Consider the following 26,236-nt stretch of genomic DNA (forward strand, 5'->3'; position numbering starts at 1 on the left):
AATCGAACAAATAATCTTATCGACGCGTAGTTCCCTCAACGTAGGTGTAGCTTGGTCAGCAATCAGTTCTTGAACAACCGCGCCCGAGGTGTACGATTCAAGTTTGGACGATCAACGATTTCGTTTGGACAGGTACTTATAATTTTGCACATATTTTCCTCGTATCACCTGCATGTTTACTCGTATTCCATATACATATTTAAAATATGCTTTTCTAATTTATACAAACTCTGGATCATGTAAATTGTTAAATAATACTGTTACGAACAATATTCCAATTAGCCAAAATGTGAAGTATTCATTTAAATATATCATCAAGTTAACCCTTTTGACAAACTGTATATCCGATAAGATGGACCATAGTTGACATAACCGAGGTCAGAACTATTAATCATTTTTCATTCTATTAGTCATTTTTTCTTTACATGTACATTTCCAGAAATTACCCAATATATAGTACTCTAAATGCAACTGATTTTTTAACTAATACATTTACGTAAAGGTGAAATTCTGATTTTTAATGTAAACTGTACAATTACCAAAGGATGAAACGATATAACCCATTAAACACAATTTCAGTTGTTGCGATATGTAACTGTAAAGTCAAACACAAATATACTTTCGAATTGCATTTTCTGTTACATTTGTATACAATGATAAAACGTAAACGACACGATGATTGAAACTTGTGTATCTTATGATTCATTTCTGTCGACTAGGTTCTGTTTATCCATCGCCTGTGGATTTTTTCGATTCGAGCCCAACTTCACACGACGTAGCTTCAAGCGAGTGCGGCTTAAAGTGATCGATTCGTCGAACGTTTCGATTCATCGAATTCTGGGCAGATCCCTACGTGTAGAAGTGAGTGCTCGTGACAGGTGTGTATAAGTGGAAAGGCAAATACACCTTGAAAAGGGTGGCTAAACGTATTCTCGCGATATAACGTGGTGCGCGGGAAATTCGTTATCAGCACATCATTTCTCATTCGGTAAGTACATAGCTTATTCAAAATTACACCTATTTACATTATTGTCGAGGACTTCAGTCAACATTTTCGGCAATGTATGACTCATGTTTTGTATAAGTATGCATATCGTGTCGCGAGCAAATCATATAGGCCGGTATTCATAGTCACTATACTTATTCTTAAGCAAATGTTTAAGTTCCAGTTACGAATGATCTATACGTATGGACTACACATTCATAACTGGGGACAAAAGCATTTACTTAAGAATAAGCAGCGACTATGAATACCGCCCATAGATGTAATATTATTTCTCCCATTAAAAATCAATGGATTTTTTTTACTCTTACATTAGTATGATATGGTCATTTTTGTTGTCTATTTTCATTGATATATTGCTTGGGGCGGTTTTATCGCCGATTGATATTGCGGCGAACGTAACAGCTTATTACGAAACGATTATCTGTGCACAATGAAGTATGTGAATTGATACGGATTATATTTTTAAAATTTGAAGATTGTCTTGAAATGCCTATTCATTGATAATATGTAAATGTGGGTTTTTCGTGTCGGAGCTAATTCAAGAGGTATGGATTCTTTAGCTCCTCCTCCTTGGCCACCCCGCTTAAAAAAAGTTGTTGGCTTGGTATTTTAATTTGGAATATTTGAAGATATGTAAATTTTTCCAGATTTTTTTAAAAACTGTAAGCCACTGAAAAACCGATCGGATATGAAAGACTCATGTTGACATGATAATATGATTTTAGCATCGATGAAAGTTTCGAGTGTAAAATAATGTATCCAAAATATATACAGTATCAAACCTTCTATAATTATAAATATAGGAATATAGAAATTCTGTCGGTCACAAACGAATTTTCAAGACCATCTAATCATCAATTACTAAAATACAGCAAATAATACGATGTATTATTAAACAAATAATATATGTTATTTTCAACATTATTAAAAAAAAGCAATGGCTGTTAATAATGTATTCATAATATGTATCAATAATGACTACATATACTTTCATATAACATAATGTTATAAATATTGTACAAGAATATATATTTATTAATTAATAACACATTAAGAATAGATTCGCAAAAACTATTACATTTTTATACAAAAATACAATCAGTAAAATACATAATATATGTAGACAATAATAGTACAATTTTATAAACAATAAAATCAGTAATTCCTTTTTTCATTACTTTTTTTGTTAACAAAACTATTTTTGCTTATCCAAGTACGTATACGTGCCCGTGTAGTTGCCTGTACAAGCACATTTTGCTCGACAAATAAATATAATCACGAACAAAATAAATATAACAACTATCACAAATACCCTACTTTTGGCATACATTTAAAATAATATCGCAATTCCATGAAACCACATTATATACACATTCTAAGAAAAAACGTTATTATGATAAAAATATATATAACGTGTCAATATTTCCTTAATGATATAGCATTATTATATAATACATCAACGTCATTTATCTGTATTTCTGAGTAATCGACATCTCCACTTCGAACACCAGGGAAGCTAACATACATGTGCATAATGAAAAATGATTTACACACATAATTGTGTGTTCTGAAGTAACTTATACAGGGTGTCTCATTTAAGTGTGATCCCAAGAATATCGTTTTTAATTCTGAAATCGCAAAAAATATTTTATACGTAATTTGAATGGTATTATGTGGTCAATATCCTGCAGGTGTTGGTTTTGTCTCGAATTTTTAACATCATCTATGTTTCGCTTTTGGGATTCAAGGTCATTTGAAGATCATATCGTAGTACATATCTGAATGTATTTTTTATGACCTACCCTATGCAATAGAAAAAAATCATGTAATAGTTGAGGTCACGACCAATCCAATGATCTATAACAGTATGACCTTCATATGACCCAGATAGCACATAACGCCTTGAAGACGCCGATTTTACGGCTATTTCAGGTCTAAGGCGTCTTTAATTCGTCTTCAAGGCGTCATTGGGCGTCATGTGCTATCTGGGGAAGATCACATATATCATCTTGAGTACGAAAAATCCATTATCATCTACAATTATTATTTCAATATTAAATACAAAAAATCATTTATCGTGTACAAAACTGTCTCAAAGTTGATAGACATCACATAATGAGCATTTGTTAAAATAAATTTTCTGCAACTAATCCTTCAGTCGTAGTTATTTCATTATTTAAATCTACTCCTATACTTTTATAGATTTAGAATAAAAACATCTATGACCTGGAAATTTCGAAAAATATGACCTTAAGAATTTTTGTTATTGATCACAGTATTTGACCCTTCCAATTAAATAATATTTTCCCCTCACATTTTTCTCTATCATCAAAATCAAGTGAGATATTTAACACTAGAACTACCAAGCAAGTTCTCAGATCTTTTGCACCTTTTATTACGATACGAAAGTGAAGAAATTTGTTAAATTCTAAACTTCTAAATTTTCAAATTTTTTTCACGTTTATCCACCGATCGAAGCAAAATATGCGTTTATCGTTGGTAGTTCTAGTGTTAATATGCTCACGTTAGGTGGGTCACCCTGTATATGCATCTATAAATTATGGACGTTCTATTTAGGAAAAGAAGACCGTTCAGATTATGCCGATAATACCGACGATCGCTATCGGTCATTTTGTTTACGTTGCATTTCGGGTCCAGCGGATTACGCGCGTAATTTTCATTTTGTATTCGAATATGCTACAGTTTTTACTATTAGTTATAGATTACGTCTAATGTATCGAGTTTTATTATTTTATAAAATATTTATTAGTTTATTTTATTTTAGTCAAGTAATAAATATATTTTTGTAGATCGTTCCGATTTGAAATTCGCGTGTACATCATGGCCATCCGTGCCGGGGCTAGTCGTCGCGTGCCCGGCTCCTGATTGGTCGTTCGTACGTCACCGCACGATCTTTGGTTAGGCCCGTGTTTCTTTCCACACGGACTTTCCTGTCCGTTCCTTGTCGCGTCTTTATATCTGTCCGGTCGGTGGTTCTTGATTCCAGTCTACGTTCAACTTTCGAAGAGGATTAAACTGGTCGAACGGGCTGTGGGGACGCGAGCAATCATGCGTACGTGTGAGTAAACTTGCGTGACCGCCCGCCGTACGTGCCCGCAAGGGCAGGTTATCATCGGTGATATCCTTGCCATAAATCGAAAAGTTCCTTTCCTCCTAACCTGTGTTGCAAGTTCAATGGCATTGGGGATCATCGATAGAATTATCGTCGAAACTACGACCGAATATCAGTCGTAACGAGCCGTATTAACGATAGAAATTCAATTACGAATGTTTGAGTGAAATTTTTGGTTAGTTTTAAATTGACCCGAGCACTGTCGCTATGTGAGAACTGTCATTATTGTTATGGTTAAAAAATCGTTTATTTATATTGTAATTTCGGACCCCTTTACACGTTGAAAATCTTTTAGTATTTACATCTTTGGTTTTGTGCGAATTGTATGTTCTTTTCGAACAGTTTGTCGCGGTCATAAATATTGCCTTTAAGAACCAATGGATAGGAACTGTGTTTAAAGTTCAACGGACTACTGACAGAATAACAAATTGTTACACATAGTTTTGCAATACGAGTTTTTTGGTTTCACTGGTTTATTCGACAAGATAAAATTTGTATGTTCATAGTCTTTTAGAAGTTTTCGTTGTTTTGTGCTATTTCTCCCGTCTTATCTATAGAAACATATATGGACGTATTAAATCATCAGAATGTCAATAGGTCTAATGGAGTATTGATTTATTGAAGTGGAGCCGTAGAGATAGTGTTAATGGCCATTAACAATTTTTAATTTTTTTTTTCTTTAAATTTCATTACTATATGATTATTGGAAACCGAGGCTAAAAATATCAATACGCGATAGGGTGTTTCCAAGAAATATTGTAATAAGCGTCAAATATACCGATTAATGGGTCTATCTATTATATTAAAAGTACAATCTATATGTATATTGACGAATGTAATTGACAAAATGTTATACTGAATCTCTGAAGCAAATCTATACAACATATTTTCGAAAATTTTTTTCGTATTTGTCATCAATATTCTTCTTTATATTAAATATTACATCGTAATATTTTTAATGGATCGAAGAATCTAGATTAAGAAAATTTGTTGAAGTTGGGTTTTGCAGGAATTGCAATTTTGGATAAATGATTTAGTGCCAAAAGTTGATCATTATTTTAAAACAAAATCGTATTTGCCATAATTTTAATAAACGGAAGAAATATTTAGTGTGCAAAAATATATATTATTGCAGTTTTTGGAGACAGCGTTAAAAAAAGTATAAAAAATACAGCAAATCTGTATATGTAAGAATATTATTATTATTCCCCGTACGGTCGTCATGCGACGCAAAAGAAGTTAAAAGGATGTAGCACGTCCTAACGTCATTGTCATAGCTTCCTCGCAGTGAATCGATCCTTTATACTTGCGGAACGATGTTGGCCATTATTCGTATAATTTGAGATAAATCTTCATCGAAGCTGATTACCCAACGATAACAACTTCGATGAAATAATTTATCACATTTGGAATTATTTCTGACTCATAATACATTTTTTTCGACTTGTTTCACTATGTATAATTTAATACTATGAATTTTAATACAAATTCGTCAAATGTAATATTCACAATATTAATGTGTTTAAAGTATTTTGTTGGTAAAATTTTTGCAAAATATAAATCAGTGTTGTTTTATAAATAATATTATTGAATTGGTTTTAGTCAAATAAAAATCTATTAATTTCTACTATTTTCTAATCTAATACTTTCATTAATACTAAAAACTCATATATCATTGCAAAATTGAGAAACAAATTTCATTTGTAATAATTATAAAGTAACGGTTCTTTCATGCGACAAAATTACTAACTGAAAAATCAATAGTGTATTAACAATTTATAGTTAATTTAATGGATAAAATGTTATGAATATTTATTAAAAAAGTAGTGTGCACATTTTTATTCGAAAAACATTTAAATCGTTCGTACGTTATGGTAACTGCATAATCACGACAGTTTCGACAATTATGAGTAATCTTTAGTCGAGAAACTTCCTCCGCGTTGATTATCCTGTTTGTCATAGTGGAAATCCATCGTTTATATGTTTTTTCCGCGCTATCTTAATAAGATTAGTTAACTCATCTGGCGAATATTTACCATTTATGTTGTAACCGCGCTGAAAACAACGTGGGACACTCTGTCCCTGGCGCTTGTTGAATGGGTTTTCCCGATGAGGCTTGGGGAGAGATACGCGCGAATCCTAGCCGTGAACTTGTTTCTTCTGTGTGCGTCACACGCATTCCCTGACAGGCTCTCTCGGTTCGCCGCCAGTTTGCGGAGGTCGTAACGAAGATACTATGTATATAATATGTATCTACTTACATCTTTTCATATGAATATTTAATATTCTTTTTGTGTAGAAATCAAACAATATTTGTCACTTTAAAAAAAAAAATAAGAATACTTACTCAACGTTATAAACAAGATAAAAAAATTTTTAAGTCCTATTCGATAAATGTATTATTCTCGAATAGCGCTTTCGATAAATATTTTCTTTAATAACTATAGGTTATGAATAATTATGGAAATGAAGATAAACAAAGTTTAGATCTTATTTCATAAATATGTTATTCTCGAATGGCGCGTTTGATAAATATTTTGAATAATTATAATAAATATGATTATACCTATTTTTTGGAATTTCTTAGAGACAGTTCAACAAAAAAAAAGTATTTCAGAGTTAATTTGCATACTTCGAAGCTAGGGCTAAACGGTGGTTATATGTATAGGGGAAAAATACCCAGAATGTTGACCTTGACAACACATTTCAGGGTCATTGAAATCGGTGAAGTCGCCCCTATTTAAAATTATTACCTAATTGACAATGAATTATTCATAAGTTGTGTTTTAAAGAAATTGTAACGTCCTCTAAACGTCTTCTTCCAGACGCCTTTAAGACGTCCGGATAAGGTCGCGAGACGCCTTGAAAACGGCTTAAAGGCGTCTTAGACCTAAAATAGCTGTAAAATAGGCATTTTCAAGGCGTCATGTTCTATCTAGGAATAAATCCATACATCGTCGTTTGAGCATTAAATAGTAGATCCTATATTTCTGACCTCATGGTTTTGTATATAAATTCTTTTAAAACCAGTTCAACGACATATAATTGATGAATTTCAATATTTGTACAGAAAGTGTACGCATAAAGTATGTCGATGATAAGATGCTTGCCTTCTTATTTGATATTCTCAAACAAGATTAAAGGAGCGTTCCTTGTATAAATACGGAAGGTCTTCCCTTGATATCAGCTACAACACCGTGAAGATAGAAGTAACACATATGCAGCCGTTTAAAAAAGAATGCTGACGATCATGGTATCATTTTGAAAATGACGTCAAAGGAGAACCTGTTTGTACCATCATCACATTTAACCTCCTGAGCAGTAGAATTTCTTTCTTTCACATTTGGTCGCCGAACAGAGATATCCTAGTTGATATGAATTTGATTGAACGTCTGTAGTTTATTGATTATAGTATCCGTTATATGGTATACATTACAAAAGAAAATTCTTCGAGTGAAGGTTATTTATCTTTTAATTAATTGTTTGGGAATGCAAAAATTTATATGCTTTTCTGTTAAGAATTCATTTTTTTCCAATAGATAATGTTATCAGAAATTAATTTATTATTATGTTCTTATATTTACTATTTTCTTTTATATTATATGTATGTCTAGTAGTTTTAATGGGAGAGACCTTCGTAATTCTGTGAATAATTTCTCAGACAAATTAACTTGGTATTATCTAAGATAGAGATGTTTATATACATATTTTGTTAATTAATCTACCTAAGATGAAATATAGGATATGCAATAGTTTATCTTATATACACTGATTGACCCAGTTCATACTTTTTATCAAAAAATTCATTCTCACGTACGAACTTGTTTCTGTAATATTATTACAAAAATGATTTAAATAAAATAAGTATCTTCGAATTGAATTATTTATTTAAAAGACGTTATTAGTCGCAAAATATGTACTTCGTAAAGTATGTAGTGAAATTACGAAAAAGTCGTTAAAAATGAATTTGTAGAAAATAAAAAATTCTGTTGTTATTTATAGTTGCCTTTGTGTGTTGAAAATAATCTTCCGTCTCGATTTTCCGTAATCACTTCACGTAATCGACCTTGGGGTGTCTTGACCTTCCGCGAACAACGAACCTCGAGCCTTGAGTTTTGAAACTATAGGGGCATACAAATTGAATTGTGTGCGTGCATCTTGTGTAAACATCGATATATCGTGTATTTCTACGTGTACGTCATTCATATTCATAAGTTTAGTAGGATTGCTTTAGAGAATATTGTATGAATAGACAAGATATAACCGTCGAAATTTTTGAATTCAGCGCCTACTTTCCATACGGCTTAACCCTTCTGTGAGCAACCAAAATATTCACGGTTATTCAGCAATCGGAATACTCCTATTCTAACAGATTAGATAAACATAGATACTTTTACTTTTATATTTTACTAAAACAGTTAATTTTCTCATCCTATACCCAGATAAAACACGACGCCTTGAAGACGGCTTAAAGACGCCTTGGACCTAAAATAGTCGTAAAATAGGCGTCTTTAAGGCATCATGTGCTATCTGGGTAATATACCAAGTGCTGTTTTAAACAAGAACATAAAAAAATGTGAAAGTAAATTTAGAAATGGGTACCTGGGCACCCGGTTGCCTACACAAAGGTTAAAATAATAAATGAAACGGCGAAATACTTGACTGTAGTTTTGTACTTTTCAAAGTATTTCGTAAAGTGACGTACAGACTGGGATACAGTCGCGCCGAAAACACTGTACAGTAATGTGTAAATACTCTTTGTCAAATTCATATGTGTGCATAGTTTTTTGTAAGATAATTTAGATTTATTAATGAACTGTTTCAGTAAAAGGAGGTGTTTTAATAGTGTGCCTTATTTCAATAACAATGGCATCTCCAGCAGCTATTAATAAAGAAGCACTCGATGCTGTTTCACAGGGTACAAATCAGTTTTCTACTTCACTGTTCCAGGTAATACATTGAAATGGTTACATAGTTAAAAAATTTCAAACAATTGTGTACCTTCGTTAACAATTGGTGAAACTGAAGAAAATTTATACAAGGAAATCTGTTTTTAGGCTGTAGTGGAAGAGAAGCCTGGCAATCTTATAATGTCTCCTCTTAGTGCAGCTATTGTTCTTGCTATGGCTGGTTATGGTTCTTGCGGAGAGACAGAAAACCAGTTTAAAAAAGTTCTTCATATACCAGCTTTGGAAACCCTTGGTCTAACCGGCTATCAATCACTTATTGACACTCTGAATGTAATTATAAGAAAAGTTTATCTCAATTTATGTAAATGCAAACAATTTATATCATTTTATATTATTTTTATACGTTTTATTCTAGAATGTCAAGGAGAACAAACTTCTTCTTGCAAATAAAGTCTTTGCATCCAACACTGTTAATCTAAAACCAAGCTACAAGGATTTAACAGAAAAGTACTTTAGATCTGTTACTCAATTAGTCGACTTTGCCAAATCCACAGAAGCTGCAAACATTATTAATACATGGGTTAGCGAAAATACAAATGATCGTATCAAAGAAATCATACAGTCAGGTCAGTAACAATGTTCTATCAGATATAAAACTAAGAGAATTTTACAGTGCGATGAATTCAGAGACAAGATATTAGGGTTACTTTAACTTAGAGCCAATAATTCATCAGATGTTCTATTAATTCATACTCAATTCACATGTCAAAACTGAGAAAGTTTACAGTGATAAGTCAACCTTATTCAGTATGTATGAATTTACACGTTATATTTTTCTTTAATAGAAGTTTTGAGTCAAGACACAGCGTTAGTGCTGGTTAATGCAGTATATTTCAAAGGTATGTGGAAAGATAAATTCCATCCAGAGTTCACCAAGGAGATGCCTTTTCATATTAATGCAACAACAGTAAAGAATGTTCCTACTATGTATAAGCAAAGTTATTTCAAATATGCCGAACATCCACACTTGAATGCAAAAAGTATTGAAATACCATACCAGGTAATTTTTTGAGTCCACTGAATGTCTAGTAGGAAGTGAGGGATATAGAAAAGAAAAACTGTAAATCGATTTTATAGGGAAAGGAATTGAGTATGGTAATCATACTTCCAAACGAAATTGACGGTTTGGCCGCGGTGGAGCAGAAGCTGCAGAGTACAAACATGAACGATATCATTAGTCAAGGAGTCAGCTGTGAAGTCCAACTATTTCTGCCGAAGTTCAAGATTGAAAGTAAAATGGATCTTAACGGTCCTTTACAGAAAGTAAGTAGGCACATTGTTATATTTATATAGAAACTAATGCTATTTCGTATGCTCATGATTTTTGTTATTTGTAGATGGGTTTATCCGAGATGTTCAGTAGACATGCTAATTTCTCTGGAATCGCCAACGCCCAATTAGTTGTTAGCAAAGTTGTGCAAAAAGCATTTATCGAAGTGAACGAGGAAGGCAGTGAAGCTGCAGCTGCCACCGGTAAGTCAAAGAAATGTCTTCTTTCATACAATTAGTCGAAGTTAAGCAACAGATTGTTTTACAGTGTAATTATCTAAAATATGTAACATACTATAAACCGAATTTATAAATTATATTCATTGTTGATCGATTCAAAATGCTTTCTGAAGTAGAAGTTAATTTTTATTATTGATATTTACTGTTCATTTTTAAATCTTAGTAGTTGGTGTTGCACACTCGATAACATTTGAAATAATATTTTGCTTAATTTCATTCATCGCTTTATGTATAATTCTATGTTGCTTTCTGAATGTTCGGAGAAACTTAACAAGTCACTTAATATCCCCTTGAAGTTGATTTATGCGTAATTTTTATAATTGAAATTTTCTCTGAACATTCATACACTTGTATATGTCTGTTTGTCTCATGCAAATTCAAGTCCATTACATGGGAAGAGAAATTGTAAAGTGTCTGTATGCATACATAACTCATAATATGCAAATGCTTTGTCATATTTGATTTGCTCATTGTGTAATATGTCATAACCGTTTTTCCATTTCATGTCTTTGTTTGATAACTGTCATGTCTTGTAGCATACTAATCAGTCACTTAAATAACTAGTAATATATACATGTTATAAACCAATGAGATTTATATATAATAGACCAATCGAAATGTGTATTTTTAATCTAATTTAGGTTCACCTTACAGTAGTATGTAAAGGAAAAGATCTATGAACAGAATAATGCAATTATTATTATTAGATACTCGTAGTTAGTGTAATAATTTTACATATTCCAGACCTTTAGAACCAACAGAGTTTATAAAGGAGAAAATGGGAGAAGAGCGATTGTACTTGTTAGTGTACTGATTATGATACTTCTGTTTTCAGAGGTACACTCCGGTTCGTAAGTATTAGGACACCAGTTCTGATGGCAAAAAATGCATTTTGCATTATTTTCATTATCTTCTGTCAGCATAACAATTATCTTTTAGCCATTAACATACCCTAAGAGATATATTCTGACTACCTTGAATAATTTTGTAATGACTTAACGAATTTATTTCGCATTTGAGAAACGTCTTAATACTTATGGACGGGCGGAGTGTATACATATACATACAGTATTCATTTCTTCGCTCTTTTTCTGTGATCACACACGATACGTTGGAATAAAACGTAACGTGTACGTAATAGGTCTAATTGTTTTGTGAGAAAATTTTTCTCAGGCCAGTAATTCATTGTTAATTGCTTGTGGCAGGTCTCGGTGTAAGGCCTCTTTCGAGCTTTTGGTCACCGCCGAAGCCTATTGAGTTCCGCATCAATCGACCATTCCTGTCGATCGTTAAATACCATAATATAACCTTATTTATTAGCAAAATGTAAACCATGTCGTTCTTTTTCTTTCTATACCTTTCGTGAAAAGGTTTTGTGAATCTCGGTCTTGTACTTCTATATAAATAGATAGCGAGTTAGGGGTATTAATGTGCCTTGTGTGCAATATCTTGCCAATTTATACCAATTGTAATATAAGTTACTTGACTGGTTTGACTAATTCGAATAAAAATGCAGAATTAATTTATTTTTTAGCATAAGTATATAAGTGTCAGTAATTAAGAATTTATGGACACAATAATAGAAGCAAACACTCTCACATAACATTCCATTTTCATGTAATTCAATTCATTAGAACTGAATACTTTAATTCACTCTTATAGTACAGAATTACGTTCATATTTTATTATAAAATTAAATTGGAGAGGGTTCGAATGAGATATGCATCATATAAATATAGAGCAAGATAAAATTCATCCGATGTCATATATTACATTCATTATTTTAATAAGATTTTAATAAGTCACAACATTTATTGAAAGGAAAGTTACTTTTTGTATTAATTTTAAAACAATATACATATAACTTTACTTACTGTATACAAAGTTTAATATTTTTCATCCTTGAAGTAAGATAAACTGTGTGCAATAAAAAATGGACCAACAGTAATTTTATCTATTAGTTAATAGTAACAACGTAAAATTCATGTTTCATTGCAAAACTATAATCTGTAAATATTACTATGCATCTATTTCAAATTTCAAATTTTTAATTTTTCCAAACTGCGCATCTTTCTTATTAATATGTATCATCTCGTGCCTTATGCTGATGTCGCTCTTTTTGCTTTTACTAATCATTATGATATGCTTGTTGTTCAGTTGTTCGAAACTTTTTTCTATCATACAAATTCACATCTTAGCTAAAGTACTATAATTGGGTAAAACTCTATTGATCGCTTAGGGTCACTGTGAAACTCTACTATTTTCTTCTGTCATTTTGTTTTATGTGATAATTGATTTAAAATATAATATTATAAATGATGAATGTGCTATGTATATCCCTGAAACACAAAATCAAGCAACAAATCATTTGTATATTTCACACAAATAGAAGTTCTTAAGTGACCTGGGATGATCAGTTGATTTTGATTCAATTGTATATCATAGTATTGCATATAAAGTATAGTTATTTATATCTTAATGTAACTAAAATATTGTAAGATATATTTTTCTGTATTCAATTAAACAGGTTGGTTTTATACCACAATAGAGTTCTTCCATTCTACTCCTAAAATTATTATTGCGATACAAATTCTAATTTATTCATTAAAGTATTACTGCAAATTCACTTTCTATAGAAGAATTCACTTCATACTGAATATATATGATGATTAAATTGTAATAATGGTATCATTATTGGTTACCATTTGTTATTAGTCCAGTAGCAATAATCTTCTCTTTGATTCTGTTAAATTGTTCTGTCGTCTCTCTAATTGTTCTGAACCCCATCGATATTATAACGTCCGTCCTATCTATACAGTGTTCCATAAGTCATGATAATAGTAGATAAAAACACCTTATTAATTTTTTAATATAAGTGGTGTTTCATGATACAATATTAGTAAACAGATAATGTAGACCACGTTAAAAGGATAATTTGGTGAATATTTCTAGAAAAATAAATTTAATTCATCGATGTTCATATTTAATATTTATTTTTAGGTTCTCATCATGTTTTATAAGAATAATTAAATTCTTGCTAATTACAACGATAAAATGAACTGGTTAATACACTAAGATTTATACCTTCTTGGAATACATTTGTGTATTATTAAATAAATTTAATCACTGAGAGTTCACATTTGCCACATATCATTTACTATCAGCATCATAACTCAACTATTGAACGTATATTTTTTATTTGTATATACGTAAGCACTAAACATATCGTGTTTTTTCTTTTTTCGGATATATAGAGTGTAAAGAAAAATTTGGAACATCTTCTTCTGGATTATTAAAAATTCAGATTCAAAATTAATTGTCTACTTTAAACAGGAAATTCCATTTATTTTTCTGTATCCTTATAGTAAAAAGGCTCGCGAGCACATCATTGTTCTCTACTAATAGTCCATAAAATTATTTTTCAACACTTTGTTTCCAGAAACTATAAACCTTTTCTTATATTTTACAACGTTTTTATTAATTTTTCAACAAGTTTTGCTAATTTTTACAGCCACAAAATAATTTTTCAATTATAAAATATGATTGGTTTAGCGTAGAATGACCGTTATGCAAATTAATTTCTTAAATTTTTCAATTAACCTTTTTCTTAATTAAATTAATTTTTGTAAATCCTCGTACGTTCTGTTTAATGTACAGCGTATCCCATAATTGGTAGTAGAATTGCGCGAGAGAATACTACAAAAATAAATCGGAAAAAATTTGTTCATACGAAGCTCCGAAAAAGAGTTTTCAAAAAAGAAGTCAAATTCGAAAATTGATCGAGTGCACGTGCTTCTGGATACGAATCACCAATATGTCCTCTGTTACTATATCTACCTGCATTATATTAAACATTACATGGGTCACTTCGGACCCAGTCATAGACTAACGTACAATTTTCCATTTAACATTCGAAACAATAAAAATAAAGGACGATAAAAAATCAATTTGAAAAACGTTATGGGTCAGACAGAATACTGACATCGCATGAGATTTCCAGAAACGTCAGTATTTTGAAGGTTAGGATAACCATCGCACTCCTATGGCTGGGTCTCCAGGGACCCACCGATGAACAGGATCACCAAAGATTATAGGACGCAAAAAATGTGAGATATGTATTATGGGTCACAATTGACCCGGCCACTGGTTCCTTGGCGTTTTGTATTCCTAGAGTTAGTACACATATAACTTATAATCGTACAATCCGTGTTCCACCTAACCAATTATCATAAAATTTTTAAATTATATCAAATTACTAAATACATAAGCTAATAAGCGGTACAAATGCAGAATCACCAGACGAATTTTCAAATTGGACTTTCTCGAAAATAAAACTTCGTACGAGGAAAGTCGATTTTACACAGTTTTCGTTCATTTTTGAAACGTTGAATCGCCAAATCCTCGGTCGTACTAACTACATAAATTGTATTACAAAAATTTTGATTTTCGCCTTTTCATTGTCGAACATCGGATGCATGCTCGTCCATTGTGCGGTGTAAAATTGACAAACGATGGACTTGGTCGTCAAAAGTTCACCGGTGAGAGTTAGCACAAGTCAATTTGTTCCAGGAATGCAAATTATATCGCGCTGCATGCTACCCAGGCCGATACTGAAAATGAGGATTGACCGTCCCTTTTTCTATAGTATCGTCAACGTGGACAGTGATTCAGCGACCCAGGATCGAAATGTTATTCCGATATTTACCGGCTGTGTCCTTGAGCCGAGTTCCGTATAATTTCACGAACGAAATCAGATAAGCTCGAAGTCTTCTACGCCCTGAACTACAGATTCTAGAACATATTAACCTCAAGTCTAGTCTGCATTAGCCAAAGGTTGTGAACGAAATTACGAAGCTACTTTTATATTCTTTCTTATAATGTGGAAATAAATTATTGTTATACAATGATATACACTTCGAACTGATTTTTTTTCTAAAGAGATACAATGAGTAGAATGGTTATACTGCTGGTGGAAACAGTTCTTTGGTTCTCCTTTTCCAAAATGGCGGACGCTGGAAGGCTTTTTCAATATTTCTGTTTGTTTTTTTGTCTTTTCAATTTACAATATTTAAGACGTTCAAGGTTTTTTGAAAGGAAAATGTCACGTATGTTGATGACTCGGAATATTGGAGGTTTTTCATATCACTTTGTCAGCCATATTGGAGAACCGGAGATGCTTCCAGGGATCGTATAATCGTTTCGTACAATGTGTCTTTTCAGAAGGGATTATACGAATTGGTCGGGTGATACGAGCTGGAATTTATCGAATGATAATGAATATTTGTTACATAATATTTATATAGACAAATTTAAAAAAATGCTATTCTTAGTGTAATCATTTTGGATGAAGCTTTAGCAATATTTCTTATTAGTATAAAAATTATGTAGCATATTTTAATAAAATGATTACAATACCTTACTTTTAACGTAATCGTTTTGAAGAAACGATAATGTATCTCTTAACAATTTCACATTTCTCGAATAACCGGTTACATCCTTGCTAAAAGTTCTCCCATTCTTGCTAAACTTGCTCCCGCTCCGTTAAAAAGTAACTACAGTAAATCTTCGATTAACGCTCGAAACTCAGGACCCCTTTAGAGCAGTTATCGTGGAGGTACACGGTTTCTGCACTTTATGAACTGCATTTCGGGCCGAGCCTCCATTGTGGAACTCTCCAATAGTGGGGATGAAGTAGAGGTATTCAACGTAGAGATCCTTCTGAGCAGTTATCGAGAATTTACTGTACTTGGACGTCTCTAGTGCATGTATTCTAACGTGTTAACCCTTTAACAATGGAATTTTGTTTTGGAAGTGTATAACCATTTGACTTCTTTGTTCTAATAAAATAATAAAAAAAATACATTTTTCAATTTTTACTAAAATTTTAATTATCAGAGCAAAGAGTTTACTCTGAATTATTGGATTCACAGTTTTATACAGGATATCCACGTAAGCGACAATGGAAACCTGAAATTCCTCTAATTGGCTCAATGTCCTGACGTGAAACTAAGATTCACGTTTATAGTCTTGACAGAAAATTAACATTAGGTCGTAATTTGTTCCAGAAATTATCATCGCGGAGGATTTGTTGGAATATCCACAAGAATTCACCCTCGATCGCCCGTTTTTCTACGCGATTGTCAAAAATTTCGACGACACTAAAGTTCTACCATTATTCAGTGGGAGCGTAGTAGAACCTCGTTTGTAATTGATATCAGTGTCGATTGAAGTGACTGTAATCTTACTATTACCAATTATTGTAATGCTTTGTAACAATGCACTGTATACATATCTGAAAAACAGTATGATTAATTGCCATTTGTTTTTTTATTATTATTTTTCTACTTCATATTTATTTTCACTTATTTCAATATTTCGTGAATACAGAATATATATTATGTCAGTAAAGGTATCAAAGTAACAATATTTTAGGTTAGGCTGAGCCTTGTTTGCACACCACTTACGATATCAAGTACTTTGTTTATTTTTCCTATTTCTTTTTCTTTTAATAATAATGGTAATGGTATTATTATGATAACGGAAGAAAATCGGGACACTGTATAATAGGAAAGTTTTCATTCCATTTGAGCTCCCCTACCATCCCTTGAAACATTGAAACGTACATCTGGAACATCCTGTATACAGGTTGTCCGGTTACTCGTTTCAGAAACTTTAAGGGTTGATTCTACATGCGAAAATAAGACGAAAATCAAGAATGACGAAATTACGTTAGAAGCTTCGTTTCTGAGTTATTAATTGTTGAAAACACGGGTGAAAGGCGCCTGACGCGAGGATATCCTGTAAGCGTCAGGCGGGTGCATCTGACGCCTACAGGAACGTTCACCTTTAGACTATTGCGGTCGCGTGTTTTCAACAATTAATAACTAGAAAACGAAGCCTCCAACACAATTTTGTTATTCTTGATTTTTATCTTATTTTGTCATGTGGAATCACCCTTTAGAGTTTCTGACACCAGTAATCGTACACCTTGTATCTACACTGTGATAAAAAAATATATATGTATATAAAAAATGTATATATATATGATAATAAAATTTGTTCCAGGTACCATAATGATGAAACTGTCTTTGGTGTTCCCTGAGGATTTCACTGTAAACCGTCCATTCTATTATAGTATCATACAACACATCAAAGACGAAGACAAGAAAAAACCTAATTTCATCGTATCACTCTTCAGTGGTTTTGTCACTGATCCCTCAATCTGAGCGCACAGTAATATTCTTATTACAACTAACAATATGGCTATTTATGTATTGTTTATGGTATATTTAAATTATATAAAAAAGCATTAACTAAAAATGGGAAGTTGTATGCATGGCTGAAGTTGGGCTGAAAAAAGAATCGAGATGGAGAAACATGGTGTTTACCAACAATCATCAATTGGGCACTTATCATTGTTAACATTTTCATCAGGTCATTAAAGAATCAAATTGTTAACCTTAAACAAAAATTGTCTTTTTTTTCGTTTGAACAGTCCTACGTTTAATTTGTTTCAGCGATAGTAGTTGGTTTAACCCATGTCAGCTTTCGTCCACGGATTATAAGGATGAATATTGATCGACCATTTTTGTATGGTATTCTCTACAAAAGTAAATCTTTGGAATTCCGAAACGCTGATACAATTTTATTCAGCGGACGTGTCGTCAATCCTTCGGTTTAATTTATTAGATTACCGAATCATGTATTGGTTTTTATCAATAAATTACTAAAAAGAAAGTCACCACAAAAATAATGTACAAAATACTACTGCAATTATCCGAGTGATAGTACATAAATGTTATTTCTTGTAAAGTAATATTTTTCCTATATTGGGTTTACTTCAGAGAATTAATAACTAATAGTAGACTTTGCTTCATTTTTTGCTATCAATGTTAATCCTTTTTTGGGTTTAACTATATCTTTGCACCTGTATTTATTTCATGCCACACCAATTAACATTTCAGGCTGTTCATTCCTTCAATAGTTTTAAGTAACTATGTTGTTAATGGCTTTTTGTTTTCAGTGATATTTATTATTTTGGCCATTCTTTTATACCACTCTCTCTCTTTGTTTTACTATGCTTAATAAATTCACCCTGAAGAAGGAATCAGTCGTCTGTTAACTGTTGTTTGTCTATTCCACAAAAAAACTGCGAACAATTAAACAAACACTAATGAAAAGGTGACCAAAATAGGCAAAATTAAAATGTTTCCATGAAGAAGTCGGTTCACACTTATTTTCAATTTTACAGTTTCCCGCGATCTTCGAAAGTTTCGGAAATAGTTCGGCAGGCTCCCACCAGACAGCTACCATAAAAATGAAATTTTTTCAATTTTGCAGTTTTCCCGCGTTTCTTGAATGTTTCAGAATTACTTTGGAATTTATTACTTTATTAGTATTTATTATTTATACATTATTATGGAACATTTTCCAAGGTCTCACTGCAATAGCAACTCTACGAAACATGCAGAATTCCACAGATAAACGTGGGATAATTTTAAAAATATAACGAACTCTACACGACTTTCGTTATCAATTTACTCGAAACCCTATGCTTAGGGGACATAAAATTTCCATTACAAAACTTAACAAATTATAGAAAAATCACAATTTAAATAGTTGTATAGGCTAAGGAATATTAGACTATTTACTTTTTAACACAATTAACTGTCATAAGCTTCAATGAATTTCATTTCATTCATTCTAAAGGGTTGTTCATAACTTCGAAGTCTGGGGTAGATACTATACAATGAAAAAACGTCCTACTAAAAATTTGAAGTATTGGAAATATTCGGATTTTTGGGAGTTTTCGAGTATTCGAAGTGATCGAAGTTTGAATTGTACTGAATAGGAATCTAAACATACATGTATAATATATTTTTTCACACATGGTGTTTACCAACCATCATCAATTGGGCACTTATCATTGTTAACATTCCCATCGGGTCATTGTCATTAAACAATCAAATTGTTAACGTTAAACAAAAATTGTCTTTTTTTTTTCGATTGAACAGTCCTACGTTTAATTTGTTTCAGCGATAGTATTTAATTTAACCAGCCTTAACTCTGGTCCACGGATTATAAGGATGAATATTGACCGACCATTTTTTTATGGTATTCTCTACCAAAGTAAAACTTTGGAATTCCGAAATGCTGATACAATTTTATTCAGCGGACGTGTCGTCAATCCTTCGATTTAATTTATTAGAATACGGAATTATGTATTGTTTTTTATCAATAAATTACTAAAAAAGAGTCACTACAGAAATAATGTACAAAATACTACTGCAATTACCCGAGTGATAGTACATAAATGTTATTTTTTGTAAAGTAATATTGTTCCTATGTTGGGTTCACTTATAAATAATTGATACTTGATACGGATAGAACGTCCTCTAACTTAAAAATCTATACAGGCAATTCTTGATCAACTAACACTTAAAAATTCATTTCAGGAGCTTCAAGTAATCATATTATTAATCTCTTTTAGTGAAAGGCTTTACTGACTGAAAAGTGCTGTGTAATTTGTTTCAGCAATCCAATTTGTTTATGCCAGTGCTTTCCAGTTTACTCCGGCCATTCAAATCGATCGGCCATTTTTTTACGGTATTCTCCACAGACCTCAAAATCCAGAAGGCGAAGGCGCTGCTACAATTTTATTCAGCGGACGCGTTAGCAACCCTTCAGTTTAATTCATTTTTATATGTAATTATATACCTACATAATCAAATATTTGTCAGTACTATGCAACTTGTAATAGTACATATTTCTTTTTGTGTTTTCCATTGAAAATTATGTTATAACATCCTCGAAGATGAATAAATATTAACTGCACTAACTTTTTGCACATTTAACATCCTCAACCCTCAAAATAGTGTGTTGGATTTTCAGAGATCTCATAAATTTTTGGCTGTTCTGTACGAGTACATAAGACAGTTATGTCACATTTCTTATAAATAAAATTTTAAGTATATTATTTATTTTCAGTCATCTATAGTATCGCCTGAAGAATGAGTGGAAAATGTTAGTAATGAAATTTTAATAGCAAAAATCGTTACGATCTTTGTTAGTGATTTAAAATCACCCCAATTTTTTGTAGAAATTGTACATACAAGATATAACAACCGCAGTTATCATAGATAAAGTGTTTGATGAATGTGAATAAATGTTAATCATAAGGGAGTATATAAAAATAAAAAATGAATAGTACTGAATTTATTTAACTACAAATTTATTCACTTATTTTGTAACACAGTTCATGCTGCTGTTATTTTATTGTTTCGCGTTAACACTGTTTTTTTTATTTCTAATACACTGTAGTCATAATAAACAATATTTCTCATGTATTAAAATTTTGTTGCAGCGAACATATTTAATAGATTAATGGTCACGGTTGTGCCGTCATTCTTAATCGATCGACCATTTTTCTATGGCATCGTTAAAACAACAAATAACAAAACATCCGAATTTTCCGAGAATGTATCAATATTCTCGGGACACGTAAGTGAACCGTAAATTCAAAAGTACAAAAAAAGATTTAAAAATGTAATCATGTTGTGTATGTCAACTATATAAACTTTTATAATCCTTGTATAAACTATATATGTATATATAATAAACACTAATACGATCTATCTAAAAGGCACGTAATATTAGTGATTTTTTTTTTCCATTAAACTTTTACATGTATGGACGTTGTATATAATTGTTGTTTGTTAAAGAAATGTAATTCGATTATTTTAAAAAAATTAACCAGTTAATCGTTAAGAAATGTAACTCCATTGCACGAAGATCTAATGTTAACATAAATTTTTAAATGCAAATTATAACTCGAATTTTTAAAAGTCTAATTAACAAGTACTCTAAAGTATAGTAATTATAAATTGAGAAGTTCATGACAATAGGGACCCTTGTCGAAAAAATTTGAAACGTGAGCTAACACTTTCTAACTATTTATGGTAATACTGTTATTTATTTTATTGTACTGTTAAAGCCTCATTCAGCGTAGCGAAATCAAACAAATCTTCAATTTCTCGTACGTTTTCTACTACTCTTTCTAAAATAAATCTTGTACAATATAGTTAAAAATTAAAAACTTAATTTAACGAGATTCTTGGACTTCAAACTTAGTAACATGAACACAATGATTCGAAATAAGAAAATCGAATACATGCACAAAATCCATAACAAAGGTAGAAAGTTTGTTTCTTCTCTTGATAATACAAATTTTGTAACAAGGATCGTCTTTGTAATAAACCGTTCAATTAACACATTCGAGACCGACGTATTCTTACAAGACTATACCCAGAAAATGGCCATGTTTACGTATCGTGCTATAAGTGACCCATATCAGCAAAACGAGTGAGATATTACAGGACTCATATGCTGGGTCATCGATATCAAATGTATTAAAATAAAGAATAAAAGGTTTTTCCCTCTAAAATCTAATATAATAGCGTGTATCATATGGCTTGTATATTCATAAAAAATACTTATTTCTGAATTACTTCACTTTCCATGCGAATATTATTAACTGATCACGCAATTATCCTTCGCCAATTTTATGGAATGCGCAGTTTCCGTTGAACCGGTACCAGTGGACGTAAGAGATCCTCGACGTGGCTCTATCATAGGCATAGTAGTGGTAGTGTCCAAAAATTCATCATCATTATCAGAATCAGTATTTCTGTCTTTGCCATCCCTCAGTTGTCTTTTCGGCATTATATCATTCATATACGTCTCAATCATTTGTCGGTTTTGGGTAGAAATGTTGTTACCATTACCAACTACATACGGTAAACTGTCATTCTTCTCTTGTTGATCTTTGGACATTCTTTCGATATACATGCGTTGCAGCTCGGCCAACGCCTCGTCCATGAAACGTACAGTCTGTTGTTTACGATCCGGCATCGCGTTACCGTTTAAACCGATAGATTTACGTACCCCACCGTTGGTCTCTCTCCTTCTAGGATGTTCTGTGTCCAACATTGTTCTCGTGAAACCAATAGGTAGGTTAGGTTTCTTATTTATGGTATTATAAGATGGTCCGTAAACTGGTTTAGGTTCAGCCACTGGATCTCCACATTTATTTAGCATCCACTCTCTAACGTAACTTTTGCCAACGTTCATTTGACTTTCTCTTGATGGCGCAGTGGGTTGTACAGTGGGAACTGTCTCGCTGTAACCAGTTGGGCACACATTCTGTTGTACGGTGGTAACTGTCTCGCTGTAGCCACTTGGACCCAGATTCTGTTGTCCCTGTACATTCGCTGGAATATGTTGCACACGATTCTGTTGTTCATGTTGTACTTTAAAATCCTTCCATCTGCCTGTATTCATTACAAGCTGAGCCAATTGTTGAATCGTTTGCTTTGGCGCTGCAACAGATGTCCTCTCGTTATTACCAGAAACGGTCCCGAATTTCGCTGGTGTAGAGGTGTCACAGGGTTCGCCAGGTACACACGCAGGCTGGATGTTCAAGTGACGTAAATGTTCGTAGCCTTCTCCTTGGCCAGTCAATAAATCGTCGTCGATATTCCTTAAATTTCCTTTGTTCACGTCGACGACATCGGAGTAGCTCATAGCTTGTTCCGCGGCGCGACACTCGTTTTCCAAAAATGCTGTCGTCAGTATCATCGCGGCAGTAGGTTCCCTCTGTGTAAATAATCTTCTGCGAGCGTGCAGGGTCTGACTTATGCTTGCTTCGAGACGAGCATTTTCCATCATCTCTTCCAACTGCTTTTCCATGTCCAAGAACCGTTTAGTTTCGAACTTCAATGTTTCTGTATCCATGTGGATTTTATCCACTTCCCTGGCTATACGCCTCTCTGCAGACGATTGGGTACGAGTGTCTGTGGTCGAGGCAACTTGGAAGCCCAACCGTTGCTGAGCCTTAACGAAAGGGGATTGCGATACTGGTCCAAGTTTCGACCATATCGTGCCAGGCTTTTTGACTGGACTAGTTATAGGCGACACAACACCTGGCCTTGTTGTCACAGTATTCTGATTGATTAATTCGATGTTAGAATTTGGCACTGTACAAGGAACACGACATGGTTTTGGAGGAACTAGATCCAGTTTAGGAGGCGGAGCTCCAGGCCTTGGTGGAGGCACCAGAGAAGTTATGATGGGTTCTGGTGATGGAGGTATTTCAATGTCTGCGTCCGATGATTGTTTTGTGAGCACAGTGGTGTGTACCACCTTCACTAAATCATCTAATCGACTTTCAAGTCTGTTTTGACGATCTCTATCTAAGTCCAAGAATTTTGTTAACATATCATTTTGTGCAGCAAGGATCTGTAAGAAATTTACAATATATAAAAAATTATATACAGAATATATTTTCTTCTAATTTCATAATCTTTCTAGACGAGAACTTCTGTTCCTTATTCTGCTTGTATCTTACCTTATTGACAACATCATTTTGAGAACTGATGGCACTTAAGACAAGTTGTTCTAGTTTTTGCGCTTTCTTCTTTCGTATTGGCACATTTGGAATATTATCTGTATTAACAGCAGTGTCCTTCGATCTATTGTCATTTTCTGATTGACTTAAGGAATCCATTAAAAATTCTAATAGCAGGGTATCGTCGTTGCAGGTTGCGTTATTTGTTATCACAGAAACATTTTGATTTAGTAATGGATTCTCTACTTGTGTACCTTGATTGTAAGTTTCGCCCAAGTTATGTGTTTTGTCGCTGTTTTTTGCCTGGCAAAAAGCTTCGTTTAAGTTTTGAGATACATCTGGTGAATAATTTGGAGACAGACAACCACCTTCCTTCGTGTCCACCACAGCAGGCATATGAGTCAATATATTGCCATATTGCTGTTTATACGTAGCAGCTAAATTCTGTCCAAACATAACCTTTCGTGGTTCTTGCGGCATCGCACGATTATTCACTTGCGTCATTTGTTGCAAGTGATTTTGTTGCTGCATTAGCTGCTCCAAACTAGGATTCTGTCCTGTCAAAGGACTAATTTTTACTGGGACATTCACAGATTGCATTGCAAAATTCTGATTCAGATTATGCATATTTGGTTGGAAACCTAAATTGTTCACCAACATATGCTGTTGATTACTCATACAATTCTGTTGCATATTTTCTTGAATTATGTGGTTCTGCACATTTTGCACGGTATTTTGAAAAGGTACTTCTCCATAAGGATAATTTAAATTTTGTTTGTAACTCGCAAGCAACGGTTCTTCCATTCCAATTCCATTACACTGCGTTGATTTACCAGCTATTTGTATCAATTGATCACCAGTATTAATAGCTACATCCCTTGTGGGAGAAAAGACTCTATACGGCCTAGCTATTATAGTCTCATTCGATTCTGGAGAGTCAGGATATTCATTCTCACCTACAACACATATTACAATTTGTTTTATAAAATAATGCTGTAAAATTGATGTACTTAATACATTCTAATGAATGTACTTAAATTTTTTAGAAAATATTCATTCATTCTATTATTTATCCTTAAGCTTTTATACCATCATATAGACTCTATATCCGATATGTTTTTAATGTTTAAAATGTGACTCTTACGTCCTAATCCCCATGTTGGAGACAATGCCTCTGTACGATGAAGTGACTGTACAGGCTCCTGAAACTTGTGTCTCATTTGTAAATTTCTATTTGTTTTCACGTCTTTTGGAGGCGACTTAACATTTATTGCAGCATCTATAAAAACATCAAGTGTATAGTTAGTCTTTTATTTCGACGAAGTGTGCTCATCAAATATCATCTAAGCTTTATATTCCGAACTGTGGTGGTTCAAACATAAACACAGACGATAGAAATTAATAAAAAAAATATGCCAACTATTAAACCATTCGGATGAACTTACCTACAGTATCTATACCATTAATATTTTCATCTAGACGTTTATTCTTAAGAACTCTGTCAATAGATTCGTAATACTGCTCAACGCCCGCCCGAGTGCCAGCTCTTTTAGCTTCGCGATAACACACCAAAACCTGTTTCATCCGAGATCGACACTGTTTCGCGGAAACATTGTATCCTTTCTTCTTCATATATCGCGCGACACTTTCCCATATTAGCTGCGGTTTCGACGTGTACTCAAGTTGCTTTTGCACTTGTCTATCTGACCAAATCGACACTAACAACGACGTGCTATCAGGGGTCCACTTGTATTTAACATTATCTCCAGAATCGCTCATCTTTTAGGAGTTAGTTTTCGAGACTCATGAAACGTGTACAAGCTAGTGTAACAATTAGAATTATAATGCGCCAACAACTGTTTTATCACGTATTAACAGGTTGCCACAAAATATAGACTTCGGTCCATCATGCAGCAAGATGACGCCTTAACTTTGCTTACACGGTGCATAAACTCGGATCAACCGTCACCAACCGACCGACAATTCAAATTTCATTGTGCAACAGGTGGTGGGGTAAAGTGCATGCGTAGGAGGCGTTGAGTGACACTCGACAGTGGCAGGGATAAACTTGAGTGCATCTTGGTGCATCTTCACGTAACGTCGAGTCACAGACGAGATGCATATAAGAATAGACCCTGTCGCTATATGGGACCACAGACGAGATATAAGAATAGACCTAACATGCAATGTAATTTTCTGTCCCATGCTTCGAG

General features: G+C 33.0%; 2 protein-coding genes across 7 annotated transcripts; one reads left to right on the forward strand and one right to left on the reverse strand.

Annotated features, from left to right (window-relative positions):
* The first annotated feature begins 963 nt into the window (after positions 1-963).
* Positions 964-20,394, forward strand: LOC107185536 (leukocyte elastase inhibitor-like). 6 transcript variants are annotated; one of them, XM_015573237.1, is made up of 8 exons: positions 964-988; positions 8,965-9,089; positions 9,197-9,379; positions 9,465-9,675; positions 9,895-10,109; positions 10,187-10,372; positions 10,447-10,582; positions 15,188-15,436. In XM_015573237.1, the coding sequence occupies exons 2-8, from the start codon at positions 9,006-9,008 to the stop codon at positions 15,352-15,354; spliced, it is 1,182 nt and encodes a 393-aa protein (XP_015428723.1). In that variant the 5' UTR covers positions 964-988; positions 8,965-9,005; the 3' UTR covers positions 15,355-15,436. The 6 variants fall into 6 exon arrangements, with proteins under 6 accessions (XP_015428723.1, XP_015428720.1, XP_015428719.1 ...); XM_015573234.1 differs by lacking the exons at positions 964-988; positions 15,188-15,436 and adding exons at positions 4,037-4,085; positions 20,153-20,394; XM_015573233.1 differs by lacking the exons at positions 964-988; positions 15,188-15,436 and adding exons at positions 4,037-4,085; positions 17,684-18,046.
* A 1,543-nt stretch (positions 20,395-21,937) lies between these two features.
* LOC107185577 lies at positions 21,938-25,955 on the reverse strand. The gene is made up of 4 exons (XM_015573287.1): positions 25,469-25,955; positions 25,168-25,302; positions 24,024-24,979; positions 21,938-23,914 (listed from the first exon to the last, which is right to left on the reverse strand). The coding sequence occupies exons 1-4, from the start codon at positions 25,800-25,802 to the stop codon at positions 22,148-22,150; spliced, it is 3,192 nt and encodes a 1,063-aa protein (XP_015428773.1). The 5' UTR covers positions 25,803-25,955; the 3' UTR covers positions 21,938-22,147.
* Between the last annotated feature and the right edge of the window lie 281 nt (positions 25,956-26,236).

The sequence above is a fragment of the Dufourea novaeangliae genome, unplaced genomic scaffold (genome assembly GCF_001272555.1).
Source record: "Dufourea novaeangliae isolate 0120121106 unplaced genomic scaffold, ASM127255v1 scaffold48, whole genome shotgun sequence".
NCBI classification, from domain to species: Eukaryota; Metazoa; Arthropoda; class Insecta; order Hymenoptera; family Halictidae; genus Dufourea; species Dufourea novaeangliae.

What these genes read in the sequence shown, in the direction of transcription:
- LOC107185577 (XM_015573287.1), bottom strand. Translation starts at nt 25,802, where the DNA reads ATGAGCGATTCTGGAGATAATGTTAAATACAAGTGGACCCCTGATAGC. An exon ending in TAATGGTATAGATACTGTAG is followed by an intron (nt 25,303 to 25,468) that starts GTAAGTTCATCC and finishes ATGTTTTTATAG; the next exon opens with ATGCTGCAATAAATGTTAAG. An exon ending in TCCAACATGGGGATTAGGAC is followed by an intron (nt 24,980 to 25,167) that starts GTAAGAGTCACA and finishes TATGTGTTGTAG; the next exon opens with GTGAGAATGAATATCCTGAC.
- LOC107185536 (XM_015573232.1), top strand. An exon ending in CACTTATTGACACTCTGAAT is followed by an intron (nt 9,380 to 9,464) that starts GTAATTATAAGA and finishes GTTTTATTCTAG; the next exon opens with AATGTCAAGGAGAACAAACT. An exon ending in GTATTGAAATACCATACCAG is followed by an intron (nt 10,110 to 10,186) that starts GTAATTTTTTGA and finishes TCGATTTTATAG; the next exon opens with GGAAAGGAATTGAGTATGGT.